At 43.0% G+C, this 12,024-nt stretch overlaps 1 protein-coding gene across 4 annotated transcripts; it reads right to left on the bottom strand.

The window, feature by feature from the left end:
• Window positions 1–11,919, bottom strand: LOC115165689 (kelch-like protein 12). Of its 4 annotated transcripts, XM_029718976.1 has the most exons (13): window positions 11,451–11,918; window positions 10,638–10,878; window positions 10,108–10,125; window positions 9,759–9,912; window positions 9,204–9,421; window positions 6,268–6,417; window positions 3,677–3,791; window positions 3,444–3,550; window positions 3,173–3,368; window positions 2,833–2,991; window positions 1,851–1,949; window positions 1,559–1,745; window positions 1–1,089 (listed from the first exon to the last, which is right to left on the bottom strand). In XM_029718976.1, the coding sequence occupies exons 2-13, from the start codon at window positions 10,818–10,820 to the stop codon at window positions 963–965; spliced, it is 1,713 nt and encodes a 570-aa protein (XP_029574836.1). In that variant the 5' UTR covers window positions 10,821–10,878; window positions 11,451–11,918; the 3' UTR covers window positions 1–962. The 4 variants fall into 4 exon arrangements, with proteins under 4 accessions (XP_029574836.1, XP_029574834.1, XP_029574837.1 ...); XM_029718974.1 differs by having other exon boundaries at window positions 3,444–3,791; window positions 11,451–11,919; XM_029718977.1 differs by lacking the exon at window positions 10,108–10,125 and having other exon boundaries at window positions 11,451–11,917.
• Window positions 11,920–12,024: the final 105 nt, after the last annotated feature.

Below are 12,024 nucleotides of genomic sequence, written 5' to 3'. Positions count from 1 at the left end.
AAAGTGATACATTATCACAATGTTTATTCACTTTTTCAAGTAACAACAAAAGACTCCTCAGGATTTTGTACTTGCCCTGGACAATAGAAGTCAAGTCATTTTGCTTGTCCAAACAAATCCACTATGGACAAATGCATGCACCATACGCACATCTTCAGCGGAGTCAGTTGCAGGGGACAGAGATTTTGACAAGACGACAGAAACAGCAAAAGAGCAAGGAATCATCTGCAGTCCACAATACAATTATGGTGCTTTCCCTAAAATGTCATTCATTTGAATATCTTTGATACATTGAAAATAATGACTGTCAGGTAAATATGACAGTCCTTCAATAAGTGATTTGTTTCTAAAAGCGCTTTATACAGAATTACAAAATCTACAAAGGGTTTACTGTCTGACTGAAAACCTGGCAAATGCTAAATAATCATCATACTTGATGGCATGACAACAATCACAGTCCTAATGAGGCATCATGGATGTTCAGTTCAATGTGGGCCACAAGGGCATAAGGCATATAGCAGCAGAAAACTGGAGTCTCTTGTTTCTTCTGCTCCAACTGTTCATAACAGAAGTAGAGAAATATATTGCACTTTAAAAGATGAGTCAAAAATCTCACAGGTAACCACGGCAACAGCTACCACTAAAAGTGTGTCATGCGACCGAGTGGGTTGGGATGGATGTCTTCTTGGAAGCAACAACTGTTGATGAAGAGACTGAAACAACTCGAATCACTGTTGTACACCCACTGTCCCTTATCACACAGAAGTAACTAAGCTCAGATGAGAAAGTCTGATGAATAGAATCAAAAGACTTCCGGGAGGACATATAGCACACTGGCCTCCAAGTGAATAATCCCTCTGTCGCTCCATAGTAGTGGCACGTAAATATCAGATTCAGGTTCAGGACGAGATGACTGTACTCCTCCGCTTCACCCGACCTTTGAGGTTGTTCTGAGGTAAATCTCACTTCTCTCGGAGGACACACACTCCTGCATCACAGCGCTGTGTGGCCATGGAGGTGACCACCTCCCAGCTGTCAATAACAGGGTCATAACACTCGATACTGCTCAGAAGGGAGTTTCCATCATACCTAGAGAAGGCAAAAGAGTACAGGGGAGGATGAACAATACATCATATGGCTGTGTTCAATGACATAAGTCGCAAGCTTATAATCAAAAACTGGACCATAAGAGGAGGTTGCATTCATGATTCAGATTTATTGCAATGTTATCTAAGCAAGAATAATATAAATCAATTAAGCGTCATACATAATGTATATTAATGATCCCTTCAGTATCTCTTAATACTGAAGTCGGGTGCAGAGCCGTGGTCGAGTGATAACACTCCCGGCTCTATGCACAACTCTTAACCGGAGACAGGGGTTCAATCCCTGTGTCCTCCCTTCACTCTGAATCTCCTCTTCACCTGTCTCGCTCATTGTTTCTCATCTGTCTGTCATTAAAAGCAATAAACATATGAAAGGAAAGTGAATTTACACTTTCCTAATTAAAAAAAGATATATATTAAATTCTGAGCAGGGTTGGGATGTTTAGGCTTACCCAGCGATGGCGTAGAGTCGTCCCCGGAGGACGGTAGCTCCTACGTAGCAGCGGGGAGTGGTCATACTGGCTACCGTGGTCCAATAGTCAGTCCTAATGTTGTAAACCTCCACCGAGTCGAGGTGCGCTGTTCCATCGAAGCCTCCCACCACATAGATGTGGTCATTGAGCAAGGCTACACCGGCCCCTGTAACAAAGAGTATAGGCCCTTCAGACATACTAACCATAGCCATATGTAGAGAGAGCCATACTGTATATAATCTATACAGCCCTCATACTCTGGAGTACTCACCTGAGCGTTTGGTGGCCATGGGGGTAACATTCGTCCAATGACCTGTGTGAGGGTCATACCGCTCCACTGAATTGAGGATATTCAATCCGTCGTACCCACCTGCAATAAATTACATACACTACATGACCGAAAGCATGTGGACACATGCTCGTCAAACATATCATTCCAAAATCATGGGCATTAATATAGAGTTAGTCCCCCTTTGCTGCTATAACAGCCTCCACTCTTCTGGGAAGGCCTTCCACTAGACGTTGGAACATTGGTGCGGGGACTTGCTTCTATTCAGCCACAAGAGCATTAGTGAGGTCGGACACTGATTTTGGGCAATTAGGCCTGGCTCGCAATCAGAGTTCCAATTCATCCCAAAGGTGTTCGATGGGGTTGAGGTCAGCCCAGTCAATTTCTTCCACACCGATCTCAACAAATAATTTCTGTATGGACCTCGCTTTGTGCACGGGGGCATTGTCATGCTGAAACAGGAAAAGGCCTTCCCCAAACTGTTGCCACAAAGTTAGAAGCACAGAATTGTTTAGAATGTCATTGTATGCTGTAGCTTTAAGATTTCACTTCACTACAAGTAAGGGGCCTAGCCCAAACCATGAAAAACAGCCCCAGACCATTATTCCTCCTACATCAAATTTTACATATGGCACTATGCATTCGAGGTTGCGTTCTCCTGGCATCCGCCAAACCCAGATTTGTCCGTCGGATTGCCAGATGGTGAAGCGTGATTCATCACTCCAGAGAATGCATTTCCACTAAGCTTGTCCAATGTCTATTGAGATTGCATGACTGTGTGCTTGATGTTATACACCTGTCAGCAACGGGTGTAGCTGAAATAGCTGAATCCACCAATTTGATGGGGTGTCCACATAGTGTAGATCCTTACTAAGGTCAGTGGGGGGGAAAAAACAGGGAGATATTTTAAATATTTACACACCAACACCATTACAAACTTAAACCAAACATCTTTAATACCCACCAAGACAGTATATAAGTCCACTAGCAACCACCAGGCCAGCCCCTTCCCTGGCTGTCTGCATGTCCCCCAGCATGCTCCACTGGTCAATATTGGGGTCATATCGTTCCATGCTGGTGTGACGGCGACTACCGTCAAAGCCTCCAGCAACATAGATCATATCTGTAGGCAGAAAAGTGAGAAAAGAAATGTAAGGGAATGTTCCAACAACTTTTTGAAAGTCTGCATTAGAAAACACTTGCAGGGTTTTGTTACACCTGAGGTCAGTCAAACTCACTTCAGTGCTATTTGTTTTTGTAAACCCCATGACAATGAGGGCTGTCAATCAGAGAAGATCCTCTACCTCCGAGTGTTGTCGCCCCGGCAAGGCCACGCCGTACATTCATAGTGGCGACGGTGTACCAGACACCATCCTCGTCTGCCGTGTAGTCCAAGCACTCCACCGAGCTAAGCCGCGATCGACCATCGTAGCCGCCAATCACATACACACGGTCATTGAGGGACACGGTAGCTACATAACGCCTTTTCCGAGCAATGTTCTGTAAAAACATGCTTGGGATAAGTTAACCATGATCAGAGAGACAAAATATGTAATTTAAAAAAATTATACTTACAGGTAAAAAGCTCCACTCCTGAGTTTTAGGATCATACTTCTCAACGATATCTATAGGGGATTGTTGACTGCCGAATCCTCCAATAACCAACAGGACCTCCTTGGCACCTTGGAAGAGCAACATGGTAATCACTTTTTCCACATGAATAAGGTAGTAACTTCCACTAAGCTTGTCTTGTATCCCTATTATTAGGACAAGAAAATCAATCCAAAAAATGGAGGTCAGTACTGTACCTAATCTGGCTTGGGTGCGTGGCCCCTGCATCTCACTCCTCAGCTCTGGTCTAAGGTGGAATTTCTTGGCTTCATCCACAAGGTCTCGACAGGGAAGACTGCATCGAATGAGGGGCTGGAACACGTCAATATATACAGTACTTTATCAAGACAGTAATAACACCTCTGCTCAACACTTGAGGCCTGTTTCCCAGACACACACCATAAATCATTCTCAATGGAGAATTTCCATTGAAAGTGGATTTCAAATCAAATGTTATGTCACATGCGCCGAATACAACCTTACAGTGAAATGCTTACTTACAAGCCCTTATTAACCAACAACGCAGTTTTAAGAAAATACCTTTATTTTTATTTTTAAAGTAGTAATAGATAAGAAAAATGAATAATTAAAGAGCAGCAGTAAATAACAATAGCGGGGCTATATACAGGGGGTACCGTTACAGAGTCAATGTGTCAATGTGCGGGGTAACCGGTGTCGAGGTAATTGAGGTAATTATGTACATGCAGGTAGGGTTATTAAAGTGGCTATGCATAGATAATAACAGAGAGCAGCGTAGGGGGGGGGGGGGGGGGGTGCAAATATTCTGGGTAGCCATTTGACTAGCTGTTGAGGAGTCTTATGGCTTGGGGGTAGAAGCTGTTTAGAAGCCTCTTGGACCTAGACTTGGCGCTCCGGTACCGCTTGCCGTGCGGAGCAGAGAGAACAGTCTATGACTAGGGTGGCTGGAGTCTTTGACAATTTTTAGGGTCTTCCTTTGACACCGCCTGGTATAGAGGTCCTGGATGGCAGGAAGCTTGACCCCGGTGATGTACTGGGCCATACGCACTAACCTCTGTAGTGCCTTGCGGTCAGAGGCCGAGCAGTTGCCATACCAGGCTGTGATGCAACCCGTCAGGATGCTCTCGATGGTGCAGCTGTAAAACCTTTTGAGGATCTGAGGATCCATACCAAATCTTTCAGTCTCCTGAGGGGGAATAGATTTTGTCGTGCCCTCTTCACGACTGTCTTGGTGTGCTTGGACCATGCTAGTTTGTTGGTGATGTGGATGCCAGGAACTTGAAGCTCTCAACCTGCTCCACTACAGCCCCGTTGATGAGAATGGGGGCGTGCTCAGTCCTTTTCCTGTAGTCCACAATCATCTCCTTTGTCGTGATCACGTTGAGGGAGAGATTGTTGTCCTTGCACCACACAGTCAGGTCTCTGACCTCCTCCCTATAGGCTGTCTCATCGTTATTGGTGATCAGGCCTACCACTGTTGTGTCATCAACAAACTTAGTGATGGTGTTGGAGTTGTGCCTGGCCATGCAGTCATGAGTGAACAGGGAGTACAGGAGGGGACTGATTACGCACCACTGAGGGGCCCCTGTGTTGAGGATCAGCGTGGCGGATGTGTTGTTACCTACCCTTACCACCTGAGGGCGGACCGTCTGGAAGTCTAGGATCCAGTTGCAGAGGGAGGTGTTTAGTCCCAAGGTCCTTAGCTTAGTGATGAGCTTTAAGGGCACTATGGTGTTGAACGCTGAGCTGTAGTCAATGAATAGCATTCTCCCATAGGTGTTCCTTTCGTCCAGGTGGGAAAGGGCAGTGTGGAGTGCAGTAGAGATTGCATCATCTGTGGATCTGTTGGTGCGGTATGCAAATTCGAGTGGGTCTCGGGTTTCTGGGATAATGGTGATGTGATCCATGACCAGCCTTTCAAAGCCTTTCATGGCTATAGACGCGAGTGCTACGGGCCGGTAGTCATTTAGGCAGGTTGCCTTAGTGTTCTTGGGCACAGGGACTATGGTGGTCTGCTTGAAACATGTTAGTATTACAGACTCAGACAGGAAGAGGTTGAAAATGTCAGTGAAGACACTTGCCAGCTGGTCAGCGCATGCTCGGAGTACACGTCCTGGTAATCCGTCTGGCCCAGCGGCCTTGGGAATGTTGACCTGTTTAAAGGTCTTACATCGGCTGCGGAGAGCGTGATCACACAGTCATCCGGAACAGCGGATGCTCTCATGCATGTTTCAGTGTTACTTGCCTGAAAGCAAGCATATAAGTTATTTAGCTCGTCTGGTAGGCTCGTGTCACTGGGCAGCTCTCGGCTGTGCTTCCCTTTGTAGTCTGTAATAGTTTGCAAGCCCTGCCACATCCGACGAGTGTCGGAGCCGGTGTAGTACAATTCGATCTTAATCCTGTATTGACGCTTTGCCTATTTCAGGGTTCGTCGGAGGGCATAGAGGGATTTCTTATAAGCTTCCGGGTTAGAGTCCCGCTCCTTGAAAGCGGCAGCTCTACCCTTTAGCTCAGTGCGAATGTTGCCTGTAATCCATGGCTTCTGGTTGGGGTATGTCACTGGTGCTTCCTGCTTTAATTTTTGCTTGCAAGCAGGAATCAGGAGGATAGAGTTATGGTCAGATTTGTCAGATGGAGGGCAAGGGAGAGCGTTGTACGCGTCTGTGTATGGAGTAAAGGTGGTCTAGGACTATGCTTAATTCATGTCGGGGAAACTGGCTGTTGATGTATTAACACAAATCCATTATAGGAAGGTCTAGACAAGAAAACTGCTTACATCATGTGACCGTGTGTGGTCTAGCTGCCTCACCTCTGAGTCGATGACATCTGTGATATAGCGCGGAGTGAGCAAAGGCATCCGCACATGCTCCAGCATCTCCGATAAATACAGCTCCCTCTCTTTCCTATTGTGTTTAACCCAATTCAACACTGCCTCGAATACAGGCTCCTCTGAGTCCACCTGCAAACAGAGACAACATGTATTCACAACCACACACCTTGACAACAACAAGCTTGTTGTAATAACGGAAATACCAAAGTATAACTACTCAAGGCCTAAAATGCATTCACTCAATCACACTGATTTCTCCAAATGACTGAGATCAACTTCACTTCAAGAGGAATAAGTCAAAGTGACAGTTTTAATTAATGATGTAGATACAGTCAACTAAGACAAATGGTTACAAAAAGAACAGGAAATTGTGCCTCTGACTTAACTACAGTGCCTTGCAAAAGTATTCACCTCCATTGGCATTTTCCTATTTTGTTGCATTACAACCTGTAATTTAAATAGATTTTATTTGGATTTCATGTAATGGACATACACAAAATAGTCCAAATTGGTGAAATGAAAAAAAGAACTTGTTTAAAAATAAATAAAAAAGGGAAAAATGGTGCATGTTTTTGCCCCCTTTGCTATGAAGCCCCTAAATAAGATCTGTTGCAACCAATTACCTTCAGAAGTCACATAATTAGTTAAATAAAGTCCACCTGTGCGCAATTTAAGTGTCACATGATCTCAGTATATATATATATATATGCCTGTACTGAAAGGCCCCAGAGTCTGCAACACCACTAAGCAAGGGGCACCACCAAGCAAGCGGCACTATGAAGACCAAGGAGCACTATGAAGATCAAGGAGCTCTCCAAACAGGTCAGGGACAAAGTTGTGGAGAAGTACAGATCGGGGTTGGGTTATAAAAAAAAATATCCAAAACTTTGAACATCCCACAGAGCATCATTAAATCCATTATTAAAAAAATGGAAAGAATATGGCACCACAACAAACCTGTCAAGAGAGGGCCACCCACCAAAACTCACAGACCAGGCAAGGAGGGCATTAATCAGAGAGGCAACAAAGAAACCAAAGATAACCCTGAAGGAGCTGTGAAGCTCCACAGCGGAGATTGGAGTATCTGTCCATAGGACCACTTTAAACCGTACACTCCACAGAGCTGGGCTTTATGGAAGAGTGGCCAGAAAAAAAGCCATTGCTTAAAGAAAAAAAATAAGCAAAGACGTTTGGTGTTCGCCAAAAGGCATGTGGGAGACTCCCCAAACATATGGAAGTCGGCACTTTGGTCAGATAAGACTTACATTTATTTTTTTCTACTGTGTCATTGACTTGTTTATTGTGTTATTGGCTTGTTTATTGTTTATTCCATGTTATTCCATGTGTAACTCTGTGTTGTTGTCTGTGTCACACTGCTTTGCTTTATCTTGGCCAGGTCGCAGTTGTAAATGAGAACTTGTTCTCAACTAGCCTACCTGGTTAAATAAAGGTTAAATATTTATTTTTTTAGCATTTTGCCAATCAATGAAAACACTCTGTCTGGCGCAAACCCAACACCTCTCATCACCCCGAGAACACATTATCCCCACAGTGAAGCATTGATGGTGGCAGCATCATGCTGTGGGGATGTTTTTCATCGACTGAGAAACTGGTCAGAATTGAAGGATTGATGCATGGTGCTAAATACAGGGTAATTCTTGAGGGAAACCTGTTTCAGTCTTCCAGAGATTTGAGACTGGGACGGAGGTTCACCTTTCAGCAGGGCAATGACCCTAAGCATACTGCTAAAGCAACACTCGAGTGGTTTAAGGGGAAACATTTAAATGTCTTGGAATGGCCTAGTCAAAGCCCAGACTTCAATCCAATTGTGGAATCTGTGGTATGACTTAAAGATTGCTGTACACCAGCGGAACCCATCCAACCTGAAGGAGCTGGAGCAGGTTTGCCTTGAAGAATGGGCAAAAATCCCAGTGGCTACATGTGCCAAGCGTATACAGACATACCCCAAGAGACTTGCAGCTGTAATTGCTGCCAAAGGTGGCTCTACAAAGTATTGACTTTTGGGGGGGTGAATAGTTATGCATGCTCAAGTTTAGTTTTTTTGTCTTGTTTGTTTCACAATAAAACATATTTTGCATCTTCAAAGTGGTAGGCATGGTGTGTAAATCAAATGATACAAACCCCCCAAAAATCAATTGTAATTCCAAGTTGTAAGGCAACAAAATAGGAAAAATGCCACGGGGGTGAATACTTTCGCAAGCCACCTTAAGTGTATATTACAAACATTTTGATCACGAAAATCGTGACAAGCAAAATTCCTTTGAATGAATTGGTAAACTATAAATCAAGTCCCATGGTTACAATTATGTTTTTATACAGGAAGATATGCGCTGTGCGGTTAAACACAGGAATTTCCAGAGCACAAAGGCATACTTAAATCAGATTCTTTTCTCCATCATTTCAGAGCCAGGTAAATCTGCAAAGGGGGCCCCATTAATAGAGATTACTGCAGGTCTACACTTGCACCTTTTCTTTCTACTTCAGGTTTTTGAAGGAGAGTTTGAGACTTGTGAAAAGTATCCCCCTGAGCATTCAAAGATAACCGCGAATAGAGATAAGACATGCACCTGAGGCACCTGTGTGCTCTCTGAATTCACAAATAAATTCAGTACACTATTCGACTTTGGTAACACTTTACATCAATCTGCTCTTATATCTGTGTAGTAACACCATAATTACACTAGTAACATTGTATTAACATATTGTTACTTAGTACTTAAATAATTGTACTTTAATTGCATAGAAATGTAGTTGTAATTACAAAAACGCAACTCCATTAATATGCAATTACAAGGCTACCTAATGTAGACCTACAATGAAACAACGATTATTACTATCGTAATTACAGCATTACGACAAATATAATAATACCTCACCAAATCCACTTTGCTTACCTGGATTTCATCACATTTAACTAGTTTTTCAACCTCGTTCTGGCTGAGCAGCATAAACTCCTCATGTTGAACCACCTCAGGGAAGTGCTTCTGGGAGAAGAGTTCAGCGGCCTGCATCAGGTCAAGGCAATTGTGGGTCTCAGCAAAGTCACGAATGCCCAGGCAATTTGTGGGATCAAGCTGACTATCCAGAAAGTCACAACAAGCTCTTTTAACTCCTGAGGAATACAAAGAAACATATACACACATTAAGTGAGTGCAGTACGTTCATTTGTAAAATAATGTTGAAGTATTTAATTTACTAGTCTGTCTCAAGTAAAAACTTCTTGACATAAATTAACAAAATTCCACTATATTAGCAATACAATATAGCCAGTCATATTGCACAAACCTAATAAGGGAAGATGATGGGTGTGCATTTCCTTTTACAAAAGAGCAGATTTAGATTTAACTGACATACCGGTAGTTTATTCCACAGAGTAAATACAGTGGATGTACAGTAAAGTGCAATGGTTTCCAATGGTTCTCATATTATCTTTAGATTGCTCAACTTACCTTTGAGCTGCAGCAGACAGGCAGCAGGAAGCAGTTCCTGGACATTTTCCACTGTGACCAAAACAGTCTCTGTGTAAACAAAGTCCAGCAGGATCTCCATGGTGGACGCAGTCAACCCCTGAATGTCTACAAAGGATTTCCCTTTCTCTGACAACTGCAAAAGCACAATGGCAAAGACAGACATATCAGTTTAAATTACTGATTAGTAGTCGCTCTCGCCAGACACAGGGCACTCCGCACTCATTGCAAAAAACATAGGCCTACTGATTCCTTGTGTTTACTATTTGTCATACTTGTGTAGGCAGCTGTGGATTATAGTCAGCTTTGTTAGTAAAAGAGCAATGCTCACCTGGGAATTCTTAGAGAGCTAAAAATTTTAAAGGAAAGAGAAACTAGGTCAACCGAGCTACAGAGAAATAATTAGCATTGGACTATTTCTGCTATGCACTTCCATTGCTGTTTCATGTTTGGGAATAGCCTAATATTTTAGGTAGGGCTATATGATCCATTCACGTTTTTATTAAGCTATAAATAACCAGATGGCAGTCACACTGAAAGACATATTGCTCAAGGAAATGAATATCAGTTAAATTTTAGCCTACAAAAATCTTAGCTGGGTTCTAAGCACAAGGGATATGTAGAAACTCTTTTGGGCATTGTCAACCTCTGAACCAGTCAAACAACTATTACCTGTCTCTTTCAGCATAAAGAGAGAACCACCAGCAAACTTATTTATAAAGTTATTATCGCTGATGATCAGTCATCATTGGTCTTTTGTGGAAGTTCTCTCTCATATGTGTCTATCTAGGCCTAAATTAACTCTAGTCTTGTGCTTATTTTTTATTTATTTAACCATTATTTAAATAGGCTTACAGTTACCTCGCTGGTGAACATGGCGCAGAAGTAGTCACTGCAGGCTGCCAGGACAATGCGGTGCACAGGAAAGTCAGTATTCTCCACTCTCAAAGTGATGTCACAGAGTGTGTTGCTCTTACGAAGTGAGTTCATGGCATTGAGGATGGTTTTGGCATGGGAGTTGGTCATGATGTCTTTGGGAGCCATTGTACTGTACTTGACAAAAAGTTCCACAAGTTTCAAGAATCTCAACGTGCTGCAATATCTGGCAAAAAGACAAAAGCGTTAACATAGTTTGGAGGTAAAGTGCAAAGTGATGATAAATTATATGGGACCTCAACCCCTGATGTTCGCAGCTGCTCACTGTGCAGGCAAAATACATGAATGTACATTTATTACAGTGAACAACGATATAACTAGATCTATTAAAAATCTAGAAATAACTGCCCTGTCCCACACAGATGACCTGGGTTCAAATCCAGTTGGTCGCATTGGTGCCTTGACCTGGATTCACGCAGCTAGTGACTTTCCATTGTTTTGGCTAAACTGGCATATGTCCAACTTGAGCTGAATTAGCTTTACTTTAGCCAACGACTTTAAACAAGATGTCACCTTATAACTCAAAATATTTAACCATCGGCTGGTTATGAAAAGGCCAACTAGCCGCGGCTAACCGTAGCTAATTAACTAGCTAGCTGCGAGTTATGCTAGCTGGCTAGCTACAGTTCAAATATTCACAAACTATGAGTAAAAGGTTTGAACGAAAGTGACAGGCAAACTATCAAACAAGCAACACGAATGGCACACCCAGTATCAATCAATAAAAACACTACCCACCACCTAGCTAGATAGCATTAGCAAGCAGACCAGCTAGCCAGCTTGTTTGCTAGCTAACTCCACTGGCACAAGACTAGTCCAGACGTCCTAGTCACATTGGAGGATGCCAAATGTGATCCATGGTAGCGTGTGATTTCCTGCAATAGTGTGGGCTATTGCTCATTCGTTTTTCTAATTACTAACGTAAGCTAGCGGAAACAAAATATGAATTTCAAGGATGCCGCAACAACTGTATCAAGCTAGCCAGCTATCCGCAGTCAGTGTAGCTTTAGACAAAAACACTATACGTCACATACGTGCGCACACCTCGAATGTGCATTTTTAACTATTTAAAGTAAACTCTGAACCGATGCAAACAAACCCTCAAACACTGAGAATTAAAACAATAGGAAAACGTTTTTCCTTATTCACAAATTAAGCTAAGGGTTTTTTGTTTTACTGCTGTGACAGCCTGCTTGAAATAGGTGCGCTCGATTTAGACCACCGGGGGCACCGACTCGGATAGGTGGGGTTTCGACCTTTATGAATGGTGCCAACTGTGCAACATCGTGCACCTCATTTGATTTATTATTTT

This window comes from Salmo trutta, chromosome 28 (genome assembly GCF_901001165.1).
Source record: "Salmo trutta chromosome 28, fSalTru1.1, whole genome shotgun sequence".
Classification (NCBI taxonomy): domain Eukaryota; kingdom Metazoa; phylum Chordata; class Actinopteri; order Salmoniformes; family Salmonidae; genus Salmo; species Salmo trutta.
The sequence above is the reverse complement of the archived record's forward strand: the minus strand, read 5'-3'. Positions and strand labels throughout refer to the sequence as shown.